The 21,566-nt window shown below is 42.0% G+C and overlaps 3 protein-coding genes across 4 annotated transcripts; 2 read left to right on the forward strand and 1 right to left on the reverse strand.

The window, feature by feature from the left end:
• Window positions 1-321: 321 nt before the first annotated feature.
• LOC6584999 (neuropathy target esterase sws) lies at window positions 322-12,204 on the forward strand. 2 transcript variants are annotated; one of them, XM_015161046.3, is made up of 12 exons: window positions 322-649; window positions 752-1,498; window positions 3,707-4,441; window positions 4,720-5,585; window positions 5,674-6,242; window positions 6,575-6,993; window positions 7,072-7,347; window positions 7,426-7,612; window positions 9,672-9,788; window positions 10,045-10,256; window positions 10,329-10,673; window positions 10,745-12,204. In XM_015161046.3, the coding sequence occupies exons 2-12, from the start codon at window positions 1,397-1,399 to the stop codon at window positions 11,264-11,266; spliced, it is 4,350 nt and encodes a 1,449-aa protein (XP_015016532.1). In that variant the 5' UTR covers window positions 322-649; window positions 752-1,396; the 3' UTR covers window positions 11,267-12,204. The 2 variants fall into 2 exon arrangements, with proteins under 2 accessions (XP_015016532.1, XP_002010639.2); XM_002010603.4 differs by lacking the exon at window positions 9,672-9,788 and adding an exon at window positions 8,570-8,686 and having other exon boundaries at window positions 323-649.
• Window positions 12,205-14,054: 1,850 nt separating this feature from the next.
• On the reverse strand, window positions 14,055-16,030 carry LOC122756758 (UPF0746 protein DDB_G0281095-like; the record flags this gene model as incomplete). The annotated part of the gene is made up of 3 exons (XM_044007167.1): window positions 15,938-16,030; window positions 14,365-15,877; window positions 14,055-14,166 (listed from the first exon to the last, which is right to left on the reverse strand). Coding segments are annotated over exons 2-3 (732 nt in total), but the record flags the coding sequence as incomplete, so codon positions are not given.
• A 32-nt stretch (window positions 16,031-16,062) lies between these two features.
• LOC6585002 (DM7 family protein GM11958) lies at window positions 16,063-20,101 on the forward strand. The gene is made up of 2 exons (XM_002010606.4): window positions 16,063-16,363; window positions 17,765-20,101. Exons 1-2 carry the CDS (start codon window positions 16,258-16,260, stop codon window positions 19,636-19,638), a joined length of 1,980 nt encoding a protein of 659 aa, XP_002010642.2. The 5' UTR covers window positions 16,063-16,257; the 3' UTR covers window positions 19,639-20,101.
• Window positions 20,102-21,566: the final 1,465 nt, after the last annotated feature.

A 21,566-nucleotide genomic window follows, 5' to 3' on the forward strand; every position in this document is an offset into this window, starting at 1 on the left:
GTACATACATATATGTATGTACATATGTGTATATATTTCTGCATTGCATGCCTCGTGATTTTCTGCTATTTTAAACAAGTCAATTATGAACCGCAAATTATGTTTGGCACGCCAAACATAAGTACAACAAATAAACAAAAAAAGAACAATAATGCTAAAATCGAAATGAGGCAAATTAATGTTTTCAAAGAAATTGCCGGGGAACAGCTGTTCATCAACTGTTATGGTTCGCAATGTTGGCGTAACAGCGCTGTCAAATGGTCGGCGATTTGTCACACTAGTTGGCAGCCCTGGCGCCCAGTTCACAGAGGCCGAAAAACAGCTGACGTCTCAGCAGGCAGTCAAGTTGACAGCTTGGTCGCAGAGCCAGAGCCTAAAGCCAGAACAACGCGAATCAAACACGAAACGAAATAATGCTCAGTTAATTTAAATTTAAGTCGAGAGCAGCACTTTTATTTAACTTTTTTTTTCGTGAAAATTGTGTGCTGCTTTGTGTGCAACGACATTAGATTATTTTAAGTACACGCGACTACAATTCGAAGGCGACGTTTTTCACCAGTTTCATTCAACAAGCAAATTGATTCCGCCCGCAGACCCGACCCGACCAGCCAGCTAGCCAGCCAAACAATCTTCGGCCCTATTGGAGAACGTCTGTTTTTTGTTTCTATTTTTCACAAATTTTATTATTATTTTTTGTTGGTTTTATTTTTATTTTATTACATTGCTTTTTTTTTTTACATTACGGGCGCAGTAATTACAACAGCAAAACAATTGAAAGACTGCGGCATTGCATTAAAGAAAAAAAAATAATAATAATAAGTAAAGAACAAGAAAAACAACAACAAATTGCACAAGAAACGCTCAAATCGGTTGACAGGGAGGGGGTTGGTTGTCACTGGCCAATACTCGAACCCATTTAACCAGCACTAAACAAAGCAAATGCAGCAGCAACGCTTACACTATAACAACAACAATAGCAACAACACTAAAACAAAATCTAAAGCCAAAAACCAACAAGAGCAGTAATAACAAATAGTTCTTAGCTGCCATCGCTTGTTGTCTCACACGCTCTTATTCGTTCGCACCGCTGCGATTTGGCGGGGGTGTAGAGTGTAGCGCGTGCTCAAACAAAAACAAAACAGAAAGAAAAAAGCAGGCAAGCACACACACATGCAAACACGCTCGCACTTGTAAAGACGCAAGGAGAAAAAAAAAATCACAACATAGTAGTTCCGCCTTTGATATAAGACAAAACTACAAGCGTTTTTACATAGAGCACATTTAGGCGTGTGAATGTAAGCAGCAGGAAAACAACAAGGCAATAACAACATTAAGCAGTCAATCAATTAATCAAACAACCAAGGACGTATGTGCTGGACACACATACGCCAACCAAATGGATGTCCTGGAATTGCTTCGTGCGAGCGTTAACGGCTGTTACAACACATTATTCTCAGATGCTTGGTCGCAATATGTCTCCAAACAAATCGCCACAACGGTAAGTTTCCCAGAGTCAATCAATGTTAATGTTAAGTGCAACAAACTGTCAATGTTAAGTACACATGCATACGCACATGCACGCGCTCACACATACAACACACACAAACGTGCACTGTGCGCGCTTTCTTTGTTTTGAGAGGGGCTCGTCGTGACTCATGTGAGTATGTGCACGTGTGTGTGTGTGTGAGTGAGTGTGTACAAAGTTCTGCTCAGTTCAAGCAGGATAACATGCAAGTGGTTGCTGACTCTTCGCAGCGCGATCGTTGAACAGCGGCAGCAGCAGCTGTTATTGTTACGTTTGTTCGGCTTGTCTTATTTTCATCTCTTTTATGCTAACTCACACGCGCAAGTTTTATACACACGTACGTACGCGTGTTGCGTGTGTGTGGGTTTGGCATTTTGCGCTGCGCACACTTCCGTCAACATAAAGCGTTCGGTCGCCGTGTTTTGATTCGCAGACAAATGCTGCTAACTTATATAAACATGCTTAAAGATACAATCAAGCATTTCAACACACATACATATACATATATCACACTTACGTATGTATGTGTAGGTGTATGCGTGTTTGTCTTATCGTTGGGCATGGGAGTGATAATAGCTTAAAGCGTGACCCCGCAAGCGCATCAGGCATAGCTGATTACGCTGATTAGACAGCCAATGCCAGTTCCAATTGGATTTAGTTGGCTAAGGCAAATAGAAAGAGCTACGCACGTGCAGGAACGACGCACCCGCCCCCACCAAAATGAAAAAAAAAAAAAAAAAAAAACAACATTTGATAGCCAAATCAGTTTGCTATAATTCAATTAACCCCTTGGGGCCAAATCAATTTAAAGCCGTGTCTTGTGACTTTTTGTTGCCAAGCGTCGCTCTAAGATACAAAGGAGATATTGAAGTTCAGTTGGCATGACTATACGCTACCCTCTACCAGACTCATGTCAAAGGCTCGCTATAGGCACCATAATAAATATTTAGTTGATCTATGCTATATTCATATTCACAATTCACAATGTTATAAACATAGAATTTCAGCTAAAATAATTTCCATATAAGTACATATGATTGATATGTATGTATGTGTATGTATGTTATGTATGCTTGTTTCTGCCTGTTACAGACATTTCCTTGACTTGAATATCCATATGTACACTCTCTTTATAGTCTATTTTTAATGTGTAAACATTCACATGCGTGTATAAGTGTGCATGTGTGTACAATAATACAACTCATCGTGTAGGTGCGTGCAAATACCTAAGTACACGCATACACATACATGCACTCACATCCATACATATGTATGTACATACATTTAGAGTACTCAGATTTTTGTTGCATGGTCATACTGAGTATTAAGAGTTATACAGAAAATATTTTTATCGTTTCAAATTAACTGGAAATAAGACAATATCAGTCGAGCTTTGTTTTCATTGCGCATTCCCAATAGTTGTGCCGCTGCCACCAAAGTTGTTTTGATTTTATTTTTGCCGCATATGCTGAAACCTGTTACAGAAATAAATCATAAACGAATAAATAGCACCAACCACAACAATAATAACAATAACAATAACAAACGCAAATGCAGCGATAGCGAATGTCAAAGCAAAGAAAATGCAATTCAAACGCGGAAGAGGCAGAGCGCCCAATAACAACAATACCAAGAAAAAAAGAGCACCAACAACAACAAGTGTTGGCAGCGACGCTTCAATATTAACATCGCCGTCGCCGTTGTGCATGCAAAAATGTGCTCAATTGGCAAAAGTGTGAGAGCATAAAGAGAATGAGAGCACAGCAGAGCGCGTGTGAGAGTGAGTGAGGAGTGAGTGGGATGGTTAAGTGTGCTCGCTCATGGGAAGTATAGCCATGCATTACGGTTGTTTTGCATACAAATTGACAGGCGCGCAGAACTTCTAATACGCTATATACATTGTATGCTAATGCAGAAGAGACTTATTATGGCTAGTGTGTTGAGTATGTGTGTCTGTACATATGTATATGTATGTATGTGCATATGCATGTCTTATGAATAATTGTGGATCTGTCGCATGTGTTTTTGTGTTACATGTGTTTCAAGGCCATTCAGCAGTCAGTGCAGCTGACATCTTAATTGCTCTTTATTATTGTTTCTATTGTTTGTTTATCATGCTCACAATTGTTATTTGTATTTATTTGCTTTTTCTCCTTCGTCGATATCGATATCCGCCCGCAGACGTACTGGTATGGCGCGTTGCTGGCTATCGGAGCGCTGTTTATCGCCTGGTTTCTGTATTTCAAGCGCTTGGCATCGTTGCGCCTGCGCGATGAAAGCGCCCGTACACTGAGCGCTCTCACCGCCGCCTCGGGCGGCGATCATCGCGGCTTGCGATTTCGCAAACGCGACAAAATGCTCTTCTATGGCCGCCGCATGTTGCGCAAAATGAAGAACGTCAGCGGCCAGATGTACAGCAGCGGCAAGGGCTACAAACGGCGTGCGGTGATGCGCTTCGCTCGCCGCATCCTGCAGCTGCAGCGCGAGAATCGTCCGCTCGAGATGAAGACAGTGGAGCCGCCGGCGGAATATCTGGAGGAGACTATCGATGGCAGCGATCGTGTGCCACCAGATGCTCTCTATATGCTCCAAAGTATTCGCATCTTTGGGCATTTCGAGAAGCCGATCTTCTTGAAGCTCTGCAAGCACACCCAGCTGCTGCAGCTTATGGCCGGTGACTATCTGTTCAAGATAACCGATCCGGATGACAGCGTCTACATCGTCCAGTCGGGAATGATCAATGTCTACATCTGCAATGCCGATGGCAGCACACTCTCGCTGAAGACGGTGCGCAAGGGTGAATCCGTGACATCGTTGCTCAGCTTCATCGATGTACTGTCTGGCAATTCCAGCTACTACAAGACAGTTACGGCTAAGGCCATGGAGAAGTCGGTTGTCATTCGGCTGCCCATGCAGGTGAGTTGTCAAGAGTGGAAGATAGAGAAAGAGTAGGATATAAAGATCGAGAAGGGAAAGTATAAAGAGAGAGAGGGAAAGTGAGTAAGTGAGAGGCTAATGCAGCGGGAGAGAGTATGGTTTGAATGAGACCCAGAGAGAGAGAGAGAGAGAGAGAGAGTAAAGGGGAGAGATAGATATTATAGATACCCTGTATATTTTAATATATAATAGATATAGTCACAAATTTTATTGACCTTCCTTAGTTTATAATACTAATATTCCATCCTATTCGACAGGCATTCGAGGAGGTGTTTAACGAAAATCCGGATGTGATGATACGTGTGATACAGGTGATAATGATACGGCTGCAGCGTGTGCTCTTCACAGCATTGCGCAATTACTTAGGCCTCAATGCGGAGCTCGTGCAGAACCATATGCGTATCAAGGGCAGCAATCCAGTGCCCGTTACGGTGCCTGGGCCGGTGCTCTCTCAGGCCTCACAGGCATCGCGTGCAATGGCCTCACGGCCAGCTACATCGCCGGTCACACGTATGTCGCGCGAGGAGCACACACTCTCCGACCCGGATCCCAATCCGAATGCCAGTGCCATGCTCTTCGCCGAGGTGCACGGCGATGCGCCCTACATTGATCTGTACCATCACCAACAGCAACAGTCGAGCGGTGTCTCGGTTGGTGGAACTCATCGCAGCTCGGGTGCCTGTACACCCACTGGCAGCGGCGGGGAATCACCCGATGGCACGGGCAATGCCACCATCACCAACATCGATCAGCGTCTGGTGCAATCATCGGCCGTCGACAGTTTGCGCCGTGAGCTCGGCCTGAGTGAAGAGGATACGAGCATTATTGAGCCATTTGTTGAGGTCCGCGAATTGGAGCCGAACGTGACGCTAATCACCGAGGGCAATGCCGAAGATGTGTGCATTTGGTTTGTGATGACCGGCACCCTGGCCGTCTACCAGAGCAACGCGGATGCTACGCGCGCCGCCAAGCAGGACAGCAAAAACGACATGCTCATCCATTTCGTGCATCCCGGCGAAATTGTTGGCGGCCTGGCCATGCTCACCGGTGAGGCGAGTGCCTATACCATCAGGGCTCGCAGCAATAGCCGTATTGCCTATATACGCCGTGCTGCTATCTATCAGTGAGTATGCTCCGTAGTTCTTTGCATCCGCAGAGCTAGTTCAGTGCAGATCCTTTAATTAATTCTTATGTTTTCTCCACTTTGCCAGAATAATGCGCCAGCGTCCACGCATTGTCCTCGATTTGGGCAATGGAGTTGTGCGCCGTTTGTCGCCGTTGGTGCGTCAGTGTGATTACGCTCTGGATTGGATATTTCTGGAGTCGGGTCGTGCCGTCTATCGGCAGGACGAGAGCAGCGATAGCACATATATTGTGCTAAGCGGACGCATGCGTTCGGTCATCACGCATCCGGGCGGCAAGAAGGAGATCGTCGGCGAATACGGCAAGGGTGATCTGGTGGGCATTGTCGAGATGATAACCGAAACGTCGCGCACCACCACAGTGCTGGCTGTGCGCGACTCGGAGCTGGCCAAATTGCCCGAGGGCTTGTTCAATGCCATCAAATTGCGATATCCGATTGTGGTAACACGGCTAATTAGTTTCCTTAGCCATCGCTTCTTGGGCTCGATGCAGACACGCGGCGCCAATGCATCCAGTGCGCCCGTTGAGGCCAATCCCGTAACGCACAAATATTCAACAGTGGCCCTCGTTCCCATCACCGACGATGTGCCGATCACACCCTTCACCTATGAGCTATATCATTCACTCTGTGCCATTGGTAAGTCTAGTCTAGCTCGTTGAAAGATATTTAGTCTGGATAGTCTCGAACGACCTGAGAGGGAGGAACACGGTTTAGTATAGGATTTTTACATTCTTACGTAGATTAATTGTAAGTCTTATTAAATATTACTTCGGTAAGGAAAAAATAGATTTCCTGTAGGTTTCTTTCAAGAATAATTTTGTTTGGAAACAAAGTGAGACATTTAAGAAGAAGCTATCCCATTCTTCTCGTATTTATATAATCTTTGTAGTTATAGAAGCTAGCATCTCTGTTTTGTTTGATTTTAAATTGACTTAACTAATGTGTAATCCCGTTCCTCCCTTCTGCAGGTCCTGTGCTCCGTCTCACATCGGAGGTGGTGCGCAAGCAGCTGGGCAACAATATATTTGAGGCGGCCAACGAATACCGTCTGACCTCGTGGCTTGCACAGCAGGAGGATCGCAACATAATCACGCTCTATCAATGCGACAGTGCGCTGAGTCCCTGGACACAGCGGTGCATGCGTCAGGCAGATGTGGTGCTAATTGTCGGCCTGGGCGAACGCTCCCATATGGTTGGCAAATTCGAGCGGGAGATCGATAAGCTAGCGATGCGCACACAAAAAGAGCTCGTCCTGCTCTATCCGGAGACAACGAACGCCCGGCCAGCGAACACGCTCAGCTGGCTCAATGCACGTCCCTGGGTGACCAAGCATCATCATGTGCTCTGTGTGAAACGCATCTTCACACGCAAGAGCCAGTATCGCATTGTGAGTGGGCAGCATTCGATATTCCATATTTCATTTCGTTCCATTTCATTTCATCTCTGATTTATGTTTACCGTTTAGAATGATCTGTATAGCCGCGTGCTGCTCTCCGAGCCGAATATGCATTCCGATTTCTCTCGTCTGGCTCGGTGGTTGACTGGCAATTCGATTGGCTTGGTCCTGGGTGGGGGCGGTGCTCGTGGTGCTGCCCACATTGGCATGCTGAAAGCCATACAGGAGGCGGGTATACCCATTGATATGGTTGGGGGCGTCAGCATTGGCGCGCTGATGGGCGCCCTCTGGTGTTCGGAGCGCAATATAACTACCGTTACACAGAAGGCGCGCGAATGGTCAAAGGTATGATTACCCAATAGTGTGGTACTATACTATATAACATAATGCGTCGATTGCTAAACATAATTTCATATATTGTAGAAAATGACAAAATGGTTCCTTCAACTGCTAGACCTCACATACCCTATAACATCGATGTTCTCGGGCCGTGAATTCAACAAGACCATACACGATACCTTTGGCGATGTGAGCATTGAGGATCTGTGGATACCCTACTTTACGCTCACCACTGACATAACTGCCAGTTGCCATCGCATTCACACCAACGGTGAGTATCCCATTGGCTGCTGTTGCTATCTCATGCACTCATTTTTTTTTGCTGCTCGTGTATTATTAGCTTGCGTTTCATAATCTTACTCTTTTAATCTCATATTTGCTATGTATGTACGTACATATATGTATTTGTTTTTTAGTGCTTAATACGTCTTTGGTTTATCTATTATTGGTGTTTTGATTCTTTTATGTAGCTTGTAGATAGAACACAAACACAAGCACACATTTATACACCTACACATACATGCACGAATATATACAAACAGAAATCAACGGAACTGAGAGACGTTTACGTAAATCCAATTTGAGAGCGACAATTTTGACTTGTGTGTGTGTGGCGCCATCTAGTGGCAGATCTTACCTAATGCCTTCGCAGAACTCTCCTTGTAAATGTTATGGTCGTTGTTGTTCTTGTTGCTATTATCATTGTTGTTATTATTGCAGCGAAAAAAAACAACGGTTTTTTTTTAGAAGGAGCTGGATAGCTAATAGTTTATCTAGGAGCATTTTAGTATATCAAATGCATAAATAAATATATTTAAAATTTTCATTTATGTTTTCATTTAACGTAAATCTAAATTCATGCTCAATGTTGTTGGATTATCTGTTGTCAAATTTGCTGCTCTTGTATTTTGTTTCTCTCTTTCTCTCTCTCTCACTCTGCTGCCTGCCCTATTTGTGCGTACGTGTTTGTGTCTTAGCTAGAAACTAACCTGCTGCCAAACGAAAAAAAAAACCAAAACAAAATAGAATTAATTAACGAACTGTGATTGGTCAATACGCTCACTCTTACAAACGAAGCTCACACTCAAAGCTGTTTTCCTCTCTCTATTTATTTCTCTCTTTACACACACGCACATAAATATACTCACGTACATACACAAATATACAAATACACTCTTACACACATACACATACATGCTCGCTCACTTGCCAAAACAAACTGTCGCAGGATCTCTGTGGCGTTATGTGCGCTCCTCAATGTCACTCAGCGGCTATATGCCGCCCCTATGCGATCCACAAGATGGACATCTTCTGCTGGATGGCGGCTATGTAAATAATTTGCCAGGTAAATAGCAATTAGCAACTTAGCAACTAAAAAATCAAAAGAAAAACACATCCGATATAATATATTCTCTCAATATCAATTTTCAATTTAGAGCTATTGATGGCACAGAGAGAAAAAGAGAGCGCAGAGTGTTGGATTAATGAGTCAATGAGACTGTAAAACTATAATTGTAACTGTAACTGCAACTCTACTCTGTATCTAATGTCATTGCATTGAATATACTTCTTGTTCTCCTTTTCCGCTGATCCCACTGATCCCCCCGTCCGCTGATAGTCTGCGCGCACAACCATATTTATTCCATTATGTTGGCAACGCTGTCAACAGCTGGCAGCGCCGCAACGTATTTCCGATTGGACATTTTGAGTTCGTTCCCATTCGCACCACCCAATGACAGACATACACAAACACACACACTTAAACTTTCCATACACGGAATTAGTTGCAAATATTGTTTTTTATTTTTTATTTATTATTATTTACTTTTCACAAGTACAAACTTGTATTGCACATACATATGTAATTATTGATTTCGTTTGTATTTTAAAGCAGACACATTTAGTTTTGCTTTTGAAGTTTTTTAGTTGTGTAATTTGTATTTGTATGTGACTTATTTGTTGTACTTTTGATGCTGTACAAACAAGCAAACAAACACCTTTTGAACCGTAGTGTAGTACCACAGTAAATATACATAGAACCGTTATTTCGTTTGCGCACTTAAACACACACACCTACTTGCATACATATGTACATTCACACCCAGCAACGACGGCAATATAAATTGTGTATTCTTTTTCTCTCTTCCTCTCTTCTCTTTTTACCTACACACACATACAAACCAAACTCTACATGCATTTGCACATGTATACGTGTGTGTGTGTGTGTTTGTCACACTCTCACTCTCATCACCACACACATACATATTGTCCATTCTGCGTGCCTGTGTGTGTGTGCGCGTGTGTGCGCGCTTGTGCAACCGTTTGATCAGGTCATCTGTGGCGCTATTGCCGTGCCAGTATGTCCATTGCCGGCGTCTTTCCGCCTTTCTGTGATTATCGTGACGGGCACCTGCTGCTCGACGGATGCTATACGAACAATGTGCCAGGTAACCCAATAACAGCAACAGTAACAGTAACTGTGTTTGTAACAGTTCACGTACAGTAACAGTGTCTGATTGGAAAAGAGTTTCCATGCACTGTTAACAGCAACATTATCCGTGGCTGTTACATTAACAGAATCCAACACTCTGCGTCCACTCTGGACCATCACTCAATCAATAGCTCTTCACCAACACAATTTTACATTCACTGCTAACCATGTACACCCACTTAACATTTGTATGCTAAAAATAACAAACGTAGCCGATGTTATGCACAATCTGGGCGCCGCGCACATCATTGCCATCGATGTGGGCTCACAGGACGACACGGATTTAACCAACTATGGTGACGATCTGAGTGGCTGGTGGCTGCTCTATAAGAAGTGGAATCCATTTACATCGCCGGTCAAAGTGCCCGATCTGCCGGATATACAATCACGCTTAGCTTACGTGTCCTGCGTGCGGCAGCTAGAGGTACGAGTAGAATATCTATATAGAATATTTACTAATTTCGATTCTCGAATTTCTCTTGCGTCTCATTAACAGGAAGTGAAAAACTCGGACTATTGCGAGTATATACGTCCGCCCATTGATAAATATAAGACACTCGCCTTTGGCAGCTTCGATGAGATACGCGACGTGGGCTACGTCTTTGGCAAAAATTATTTTGATAATATGGCTAAAGCGGGCCGCTTGGGCCGCTTCAATCAATGGTTCAACAAGGAGCCGCCAAAGCGTGGCAACCACGCCTCGCTCAACGAATACACATTCATTGATCTGGCGCAGATCGTCTGCAAGCTGCCAGAGACGTATGCCTTAAATGCGGTTGATATATTTAGCGAGGATGAGGATTTCGATGGCTATATCTCGGAGCCAACGACTCTCAATATGGTATGCTTTCCAATGGTCTAACTGATCCAACTGATTTCCAACTTAACTCTGTTTACTCTCATTCTGTGTAGGATCGTCATCGCATTCAGGTGCCACGTGCTGGCAACTCGTTATCCTTCTCAGAGACTGAACTGGACTCGGATGTGGAGATCGATCTGGAGCTGGAGCGCAAGGTGGATAAGTCGACGCAATCGACACCGCCGACGCCAAACAAGAAGCATCCATCGACACCGACATCCAGTCAAGGGAATCTAATGCATTTGCCATTGAGTATGAAGGCAAAGGATAAAATGCAAATTCTCGATAAATTGGAAAGGGAGCACAAGCGTCGCCAGAAGTCGAAGCACAAGCGTGACAGGTCGATGCAGCGCGACAGCAAAGCCACATTGCATCCGGCTCCGATGGCCGAGGCGACAACTCAAACGCCTTCTAGCGATGTGGACATAGACGCGAAACTGGATCAGCTGCGAAAATTGCAGCAGGAGCTGGAGCAGGGGAATGAGTCAGAACAGGAACAGGAACAGGAGCAGGAGCAGGAGCAGGGCCATATTCAGGAGCCGGAGAATGTTACAGAAGCCGATACCAAAAACTAGCTATAATTATGAAAGACCGCCAAAAACTATTGGCTAAATCCCACACACACATACGCAGATACACACACTATCATACACACACACATAAGTGAATATATATATATATATATATGTAGATATGTGTATATATATATATATATATATATATATATATATGTATATATATATATATATATTTGATAGCAGAAGTCGGAGTCGGAATAGGAGTCGAAGTTGGTTAAGAAAACCTCCATTAATTATGTAGTTAATCCATGACAACAAAAGAAGTTTGTTAATGTTCAGTTGAATAAGTGTATATCATATTTAGGCATAGCTTTAGCTAATCTCTCCCACACACACACACACACACACACACAAAAGACACACACGCCTTGTATATTACTGATATATATATATATATATATATATATATATATATATATATATATGTATCTTGATTTATATACATATGTGTATATTTGATGGCTCCTATGACAGAGCCATCTATAAAATATATATCACTACATATATATATTTTTACTTACACAAACACACCTGATGATATATACACTAGATATACATTCATTCTGTATATATATTTATATATGCATATATATATAACTATATGTATACAAAGGACTATATATATAAGTATATATATACATATATACATCTATTTAGATGCCAGCTACATGGACTTTCGTATGTACAGCTGGCATCTCTGCAGCCCTCCATTCCGCTACACTATCTGCACACATGTTTAACTCACACTCACACAAATTTGCACTCACACACACACACACATACGAAAACACAGCTCCCTAGCAACTAGTTAAAATAAATGAAAAGAAATGAAAAGAAAATCGTGTTTGTTAAAGTTCGATTTTATTTTATTCAATTTTTTTTTTAAAGCTGAGCAAGCAAATAAATATAAGGAATTTGAAAGTACAATTCTGAAAGCAAGGCATTTTATTTTGATAATACATAGACAATATATGAATTAATATATTCATATATACACACACACACACATCTACTTCTTCTCTACTCTCTTTCAGTTCACTTGTTTTGCGCCGAAAAGCAGGCAATAAAAAATATTAAGTGGAACAAATCGAATAAAAATTTAGTTCGAAAATGGTCGATTTCGAAATGATTTTGGAATTCATATGAAAATTGGTTGGTTAACTTCAATGGTAGATATTGAAAGCTAATTCAAGAAGTTGTAGCTTCAAGTTCGATATCTAAATACGACGTCTCCTTTGGAAAACTTCTATAATTCGAACAACTCTGCCTATGTCAACAATTGCTTATTGATTTATTATTTTCGATAGAAGATGGATTTCAAATATGATGGTTTCATTATTAAATCAATACAAATCTAGCGAAATGTCGGATTTGACTAGAAGCTTTGGAATTAGTGAGTTCGAAAAGCATGTATATCAAAGATAGATTCAAAGTAGATATTCGAAGCTTTATCTTTGATTCGAAATGTAGTTAAGAGCTATGGTGCGATTGAGTTCGAATAGCTATAATTTACGAAGATCGAAAGTTCGAAATTGGCTAATCTGCGCACATGCCTAGAAGCATACCATAGATACATATTTGGGTAGAGTACTCTGGATTTAGTATAATCGCAAGGGAAGGAACGGCTTTACATAAATATGCATAGTAGGTACATATATGGAGTATACAAAATAGAGAGCAGCAGGAAAAGCTCGTCGAAGAGTTCGGCCAGGAAGCGGGAGTCGAGCACCTGCTGGGCAATTGGCAGGCATTGCTGCTGCTGTTGACCCTGCTGTTGCTGCTGCTGCTGTTGCTGCTGCTGCTGCTCCTGCTGTTGCTGTGGCATATCAGTTGCGCCGGTTGCCAGCTGGATAGTCCCCATCCTCTAGCAGCTGCTCTGCCACATGCAAAAAACACTGGGAGTTGACACGAGCTGCTGCTGGTGCGGCTGCTACTGCTGCATCTGCTTCTGCTGCATCTGCTTGTGCTGCATATCCCATATACATACATATATATACATACATATAGTACTCTGGATTTAGTATATTCGCAGTAGAAAGGAAGAGCTTTACATAAATATGCATAGTATGTATATAGAGTGTATTCAAGCGAAAGAAATCAGCAGGAGGCACAACGATCACTCAGCACACAGGAGCAGCTCGTCGAAGAGTTCGGCCAGGAAGCGGGAGTCGAGCACCTGCTGGGCAATTGGCAGGCACTGTTGCTGCTGTTGCGGCTGTTTCTGCTGTTGCTGCTGCTGTAGTTGTTGCTGTTGATGCTGCGGCTGCTGTTGCGAGTGCATCAGTTGCTGCTGCTGTTGATGCTGCTGTAGCTTCTGTTGTTCTTTCTGTTGCTGTTGCTGCTTCTCTTGTTGTTGTTGCTGTTGCGAGAGCAGCAGTTGCTGCTGCTGCTTCTCTTGTTGTTGTTGCTGTTGCGAGAGCAGCAGTTGCTGCTGCTGCTGTTGCTGTTGTTGCTGTTGCTGCTGTAGCTTTTGTTGTTCTTGCTGTTGTTGCTGCTTATTTTGTTGTTGTTGTTGTTGCTGTTGCTGCTGTTGCGAGAGCAGCAGTTGCTGCTGCTGCTTCTCTTGTTGTTGTTGCTGTTGCTGTTGCGAGAGCAGCAGTTGCTGCTGCTGCTGTTGCGAGAGCAGCAGTTGCTGCTGCTGCTTCTCTTGTTGTTGCTGCTGCTGTTGCGAGAGCAGCAGTTGCTGCTGCTGCTTCTCTTGTTGTTGTTGCTGTTGCGAGAGCAGCAGTTGCTGCTGCTGCTGTTGCGAGAGCAGCAGTTGCTGCTGCTGCTTCTCTTGTTGTTGTTGCTGTTGCTGCTGTAGCTTCTGTTGTTCTTGCTGTTGTTGCTGTTGCTGTTGCTCCTTCTGTTGCTGCTGCTGTTGCTGCTTTTGTTGTTGCTGTTGCTGCTGCTGTTGCGAGAGCAGCAGTTGCTGATGCTGCTTCTCTTGTTGTTGTTGCTGTTGCTGTTGCGAGAGCAGCAGTTGCTGCTGCTGCTGTTGCGAGAGCAGCAGTTGCTGCTGATGCTTCTCTTGTTGTTGCTGTTGCTGATGCGAGAGCAGCAGTTGCTGTTGCTGCTGTAGCTTCTGTTGCTCTTGCTGCTGTTGCTGCTTCTCTTGTCGTTGTTGCGGTTGCTTCTGCTGCTGCTTCTCGTGTTGCTGTTGCTGTTGCTGTTGCTCCTGCTCTTGCTGCTGCTCTTGTTGCTGTTGTTCTTGCTGCTGTTGCTGCTGCTGTGGTTGTTGCTGTAGATGCAGCGACTGTTGCTGATGTTGCTGCTGTTGCGAGTGCAGTAGTTGCTGCTGCTGCTTGGCCAGCCATGTCAGCGACTCCTGCGGCATGTCCAGCTGCGCCGGTTGGCTCCACAGCTCGAAGGGATAAGCCCTGTAGACGTACATGAAGTCGCCATCCTCCAGCAGCTGCTCTTCCACAGGCGGACCACACTGGTAGCTGACACGAGCTGCGGCTGGTGCGGCTGGTGGGGCTGGTGCGGCTGCCTCTGCTTCTGCTGCAGGGGCAGCAGCTGTTGCCATTGGCTTGGTGGTGCGCCTGAACATGGGTTGCATCGTCAGCTGCTGTCCAACCACGAGCAGCTCCAGGGGCTTGGTCTTGGCTTTCGCCTTCTTGAGCGGCGCTGCGGCCGTTGAGACAGCTGCGGCTCGACGGTGTCGGCCAGGGCCAGCAGCGCCAACAGCGCCAACTGCGCCAGTGCTGCCCATGCTCCTCTTGGCCATCTCCATTGCCAATTTGTATGTTGTATGCGTGGTTGGGTCTGTGTGTATGTACGTATAGCGATGTTTGGTATTTCAATTCGTTGTTGCTTTTGGAAATTGTGTGCACACCTAAATTTAGCTACAATTTTTACTGAACTCTCAGGCAAAGGCTAGCTGGATACATAGTAGGAATCGAGCTCCAGCTGTGTACATATGCATACCTAGATTTCCGACGACTCAGCGGATGTGGACTGCATGAGGCAGCTGACCACATGCCACATGCCTTTGCTGTGCTTCCTCTTGCCAATAAGATATGGATCTTTACAGATGATGAATGCTGCGTCTGCCAATATGTAAGAGGTGCTAAGGCGGTGTGTGTGGGGAGTCCTCTGTATGGCAGGGTTAAGCTCGAGCAGGTCAAGCTCCTCTGGCCAAAGCTTCTTCCCGTTGCAGCCCCTAGAAAAGAATGTGGAAGAGGCGGGTGAGACGGTGGCGCAGTGTGTGTGTAGTACGATTAACATTGGCTGGGTCATCATGCCCCAGAATTGTGCTGCTCGTTCTCATTGCGGACATTGCGAGTGATTCATCAACGGCTGCCTCTGGATATACGTATGTATTGTGGCACACTTAGCATCAAGTGTGGGTCATGTTCCAGGAATATCGAATGAACAACAACAACAACAACAACAAATGTCAGCTCTACCTCAGCGCAACATCAGAAGCGGGCTCAAATAACTTCAGCTTGTGGCCGACGTCAATCAATTATTGTTGGCAATTAGAAGCGTTTAAGCCGTTGTCAATGCGTGTGTCATCATCCAAATATAAGAACTGAGTAGCTGAGTAGCGCCTAAGGGTTCCGGTATCAGCGGTATCAGGTGTATACATCTATCAGGCGGCAGCTCGACGCGCCTCCTGCAAGTCTGCAAGAAACAGGGTAAACAAATTACGACATTATCGAGCAGTGATCGGCTATGACATACCCCTTGCTCTCTCAAATGCTCCACCTGCCCACCCCGGCCATCAGCAAACACTTCAATCATAGTTGGCATAGTACAAATTTATCGATTCAATGTGAAAAGCCTGTAAATATATCAATTTAAAGCAGTTTGTTTATTTTGGCGTCGGAGCTAGTATTGTAAAATTGAAAAAAATCCAAAAAACTGCAACTTAACCGAATTAGTGTTGTTCAATAGCGAAAAAGCGGACAATTATTGCTTTCATGGGCAGCACTGAAAGGCAGAGCGCGTGCTTTGTGCTGTGAAAAACGAATCGCACAGATTTTTCTCGACTCATTCTGAAAATGGACTTTAATGTGGAGGCAGCTGTAGCGGCTGCAGCGGCTGCGGCTGCGCAACGGGCCGACGGTGCCAGAACGGTGTACGTGGGAGTAGCTGTCCAAAATTCAGGCAAGTCATTTTTAATAGCAACTAATAGAAATTCAAATTTGGTGTCTCTTCTTCTTCCTGTTCGTCTCCCAACGGGAGCACCGCTAACTGAAAGTCGCTGACAATTTTTGTGTCTGTTACATTTTGATTTACATATACATACACACATGCACACATACATACATACATCAACGTCAACGTTTGCAAATTTTTCGCTTTCAATTTTCTGCATACATATATACAGTAGAGTTCGGTTATGGCGTCTGTACGGTTATAGCGACGAAAATTCTGGTCCTCAGACAACATTTTATATGCATATAAAATTTTATGAGCAAACTTTTAGGGTTATAGCGCATTCCGGGTATAACGACGGATTCTACTGTATTTCCATTTCCGCTCAATATTTCTATTTTATGCCAATATTTAATTGCAACCGTTTATTGATTGATGTATAATTTATTATTTATTTATATAAATATTAAATTATAATATATATATATATATATATATATATATATATATGCATGTATATATGTATATTATATATATATATATATTTTTTTTTTTTATACGCTGTAAATTTGCCAAATAGAATATGTATATCATATGCTGAAAGTTTCATAAAATTCCGTTAGATCAATCAACGTTCAAAAATACCAAAATGTTTGGCCAATTAGGAAACGCACGTGCAGCAGCTACAACAGTTTTCGTATACGTGTGCACACATACATTCAAAATTGTTCTAGCATATTCTTCGAATCGCATTAGCAGTTAGTTTGGCTTAGATTTGCTAGATGGCGCTGCAGCAGTGAATGTATTTCAGTTTTGCGCTCGCTATTTTAAGAAGTGCAATGGCGTTGCGATTGGCAGCGCAACGCTCGGTCAAGAGGCCCCGGGTTCGACTCCCAGAGCCGCTCAATTATTGTTTATTTTTCATTATTTCAGAATAAAAGTGCATTATGTCATTAGTTTTTTTTAATGAGTTTTTTATTTAATTTATATTTTTAAATATATCGAAATAGAAATTTTGGACCGTACTAAATGTACTTTTTTTCTTAGTTTAGTTCAGGATAGTATCTACAGTTTTCTTACTTGTTTCACAATATTAATAAGCTTTAGAATTAATTTTTAAATTAAAGTATTCATTAAATATTAATATAAATTGAGTTCATGCAGATTTTTCCAGCATATACATAATATTTTTATTTTATTTTATTTTTATATTTTTTTTGGCAACTGTAATTATTTTTAAAAATTAATACAAAAACTATTTTTTTTTAAGAAATAATTATATTTTCAGCAATTTTTATAAAATTTTATTTCGTGTAGCTAAAATTTTATAATTTTTTAAAATTTATATATTTTTATATAGTTATATATTTTATATATATATATATATTTTTTTTTTTTTGTCGAGGACAGGTAGAAAGAAGAAGAATCAGAACGAAAAACCTCCGTATGTGTTCAACAAGGATCCACGCTATTTGCCAAACTTGACGAAGCTGACCTTTGGCAAGCGCCACATCGAAATGGATGGGATTGTGATGTGCACATTGTCGCCGCAGGAGCATCGTCACGATGCGGAGGCTGCCAAGAAGTCAGAGGAGCTGCGTTGCCCAGTGTTCGAGATACCGGCCAAATTGTTTCCACGCAACGCTCCTCTCCATAAGATAATGTATCTGCCAGTGGAGCTGCTGCCAAAGGGTTTCGAGGCTGGTGGCATTTTTTCGACCGGCGTGCTGAGCCGCAAGCTCTATCCGAACGGGCTGCTGCCATCGCGCTACAGTGGAATGACACCTCCGCTGTTCGTGGGCTGTCGCCTTCCACCAGGCCAGACTCAGCCAAATGCTCCGACGGCTACAAGCGCCACTCTTCTGGACTTGGCGACGCCCGATAATGTCGTCTTGCCCACCAACTATCTGGGCCCGGAGATGTGCCTTGGCTACATCATTTCGCACACCGATTTGCTGGACAACGTGGATCGCTCTGTTCAGCGTATGAGGTCCGACTACACCATCTATGTGCCCGACCTGAGCATCGTGCCGATGATGGTGTACCATTCGACACCGCTGTGCATCACCGTCCTCTCCGAACTCATCCATCCGCACGTGAGGAGTGCGGCCGACGCTGCGCTGACCGAGCGAACGCCCAAGGTTGATTTACCAGCCAGATATTTCAGCAATGAATCTAGCATGGTCTTGAGTGAACCAGTTCATCTGCCAAGGCGCTACTTGCCGCCCGGCTTTTCTGCCGGCTGTGTGTTTGGGTCCGGCAGCCTGTCGCGATCCCTGTTCATGGAGTTGCTCAAAGATGCTCCGCCGCAGTTCATGCGCGACAATCCGGTAATACCGCCGATCTTCATTGGCCAGTGGAAGGGCAAGAAGACGCCGAAGAGGTACTTGTTTCCTAGGGAGGCCTATATGATGAACATAGAGCGTCCGAGGTTGGAAGAGGAGGTGGAGGTGATGGGCGACGAGTTACCGGAAGCAAGCAACCGCCAGAACGAGCAGCCAGCAAGTGAGCAGCCAGCAGGTGAGCAGCCAGCAGATGATCAGCCAGCAGGTGAGCAGCCAGCAGGTGAACAGCCAGCAAGTGAAGAGGCAGCAGGTGAGGAGCCAGCAGGTGAAGAGGCAGCAGGTGAGGAGCCCGATCTTGAGGGGGCAGTAGGTGGTGAAGAACCAGCGGGTGAAGAGACAGAATACCTCAAAGAGGAATATCTAGATGGTTCGGAGCTAGAAGACTACGAATACGAATACGAATTCGAATATGATCCCGAACTCGAAAACTATGAATTCGATGAGGAATCGGCATTGTCGCCGTTGGAGGAAGAAACCGATGAAGATAATCGCTCGACGACGCCCTTCGTCAACAGTGAAGATGGCCGAGAGACAGCGCCATTCAAAGCCCCAAATAATGAAATGAAAGCAATGCCAATTGGTTCAAAGCCGTATGGCGGCATTTGGTTCTTCAAAGTGAAGAACCAACAAACGGTCATCGATGCTCTGATTAAGGATTTTAAGACCGCCGGTATCAAGCTGGCCTCGGAAACCTTTGATCAGGAGACACTGCAACGTGCCTGTGAACAGTGGCTCGACCTGCAGGTTCGCCGCGACGAGATAATCGCCAAGATGGTGGCCGAGCAGAACGAGAGAAATAAACGCTTTCGGCCACGTCGCAAACCAAAGCCATCCGAGGACGAGTCCACAGCTGCGGACGCTTCCACAATCCCGCCACCGCCATGTCCCGCATCCCGGCTGGGCGGAATGTGCTTCAAGTGCGGCGCGATGCGCAAATAGTTCTTCCAGACATCACAATACCACACAAATACTTATTGGCAGCAGCGCGCGCACTGCAATCTATCGATATGCATATCGATATACACGCAATTAACATAATCACACATGCATGCACAACATACACACACATACATATAACGTTTGAAGTGCCTTGCGAAAAGTACAAACATAGACATAGGAATACCTCATATACATATGTACATATGTACATACATGCACATGAATACATATACACATATATCATTTTCATACACATACAACACGCACACACACATACAAATCTACATTTCGTTACGAATACATTATGTACACACAAATGAATAGATATGTATAGGTACCTGCAATATACACATACATGCACGCAATAACATACATGGGCAATCGTATGCCTACATATATATCTACATGCTGATTTATACAAACATACATTTATATACATATTTATTCACGCATGTATATACATATATAGGCATACACTTACACTTTTACGAACATATTTATATTTATAAGTATTATATTTATCCAAATTGAATTTTTTTTTTTTAATTTGCAATTATTCAAACACTTAAAATTGTAAAATTAAAAAAAAAACTATTTCATGCATGTATGTACATATGTATATACATATTTCAACAACATTTAATTTTTTTATATTTGCAATTATTCAAACAATCAAAATTTTAAAACTTAAAATCTAAAAAAAAAAAAAAAAAATTAAAAAATTAAAAAAAAAATGTTTTTAAAACAATTTGAAAAAATGTATTCGTGCATATGTATACTCATACATATATACTTTTACAAACATATTTATACATAGTTATAATACATTTTTTAAATTGAATTTTTTATATTTGCAATCATTCAACCAATCAAAATTCTGAAATTTAAAATCTACAAGCAAATCTACATAGAAAAAAGAACAGAAAAAATTTAAAAAGTAAAAAAAAAAAAAATCAAAAAAAAAGTAAACAGGAAAATTAAACAAAAAAATTTAAAAAATATGTATTCGTGCATGTATGTATATGTATGCGTGCATATGTATAATCACATATAATTTTACAAACATATTTATACATAGTTATAACGTATTTCTACAAATTGAATTATTTTTTTATTTGCAATTATTCAAACAATTAAAATTGTAAAATTTAAAATCTAAAAAAAATTATATTTTGTTTTTTTACTTTTCAATTTTTTTTCAGTTTGTAAATATATATATTCCTTTATATGTATACATACATATATATGAGCAAACTGAAAAAAATCAAAAGTAAAAAAGCAAATATTAAAAAACAAAATTTGAACAAATGTATTCGCGTATTTGTGTGTGTATTCGTTTATACGTATACTCATACATATATACTTTTACAACCATATTTCTACATAGTATTACTACATTTTTTTAAATGGAATTTTTTTATATTTGCAATTATTCAAACAATCAAAGTTTTAAAATCTAAAACAAAAAATTTTAAAAAATCTAATATTGAAAAACAAAAATTTTTAAAAATATAAAAGAATTTATTTGTCCATGTATGCGTTTGCGTGCATATGTATACTTCTATATACTTTCACAAACATATTTCTACATAGTTACATATAACATATTTCTACACTTTCAATTATCAAAATTCTAATATGTAAAATTTAAAAAAAAAAAAATTAAAAATTAAAAAAAAAGGTAAAAATTAAAAAAATAAAAAAAATTATGAAAATGCAGAAAAATGAAGAAACAAAAACATTTTGCATTTATTGCTTTACTTTTTTTGTTTAAATAAATACGAGAACAATAACTAAAAAATACGGAACTCACAAATTTAAAAGGGGGAAAAAAAAAACAGATTTTATTTGAATATTTTTCATAATTTATATACTTCTCTCTCATTTCCTTTGTTAAATTTAATTATTGTTTTAGTTTGTTTGTGTTC

This window comes from Drosophila mojavensis, unplaced genomic scaffold (genome assembly GCF_018153725.1).
Source record: "Drosophila mojavensis isolate 15081-1352.22 unplaced genomic scaffold, ASM1815372v1 contig_136, whole genome shotgun sequence".
Classification (NCBI taxonomy): Eukaryota; Metazoa; Arthropoda; class Insecta; order Diptera; family Drosophilidae; genus Drosophila; species Drosophila mojavensis.

What these genes read in the sequence shown, in the direction of transcription:
- LOC6585002 (XM_002010606.4), top strand. Translation starts at nt 16,258, where the DNA reads ATGGACTTTAATGTGGAGGCAGCTGTAGCGGCTGCAGCGGCTGCGGCT. An exon ending in AGTAGCTGTCCAAAATTCAG is followed by an intron (nt 16,364 to 17,764) that starts GCAAGTCATTTT and finishes TGTCGAGGACAG; the next exon opens with GTAGAAAGAAGAAGAATCAG.
- LOC6584999 (XM_015161046.3), top strand. Translation starts at nt 1,397, where the DNA reads ATGGATGTCCTGGAATTGCTTCGTGCGAGCGTTAACGGCTGTTACAAC. An exon ending in CCAAACAAATCGCCACAACG is followed by an intron (nt 1,499 to 3,706) that starts GTAAGTTTCCCA and finishes ATCCGCCCGCAG; the next exon opens with ACGTACTGGTATGGCGCGTT. An exon ending in TCATTCGGCTGCCCATGCAG is followed by an intron (nt 4,442 to 4,719) that starts GTGAGTTGTCAA and finishes CCTATTCGACAG; the next exon opens with GCATTCGAGGAGGTGTTTAA.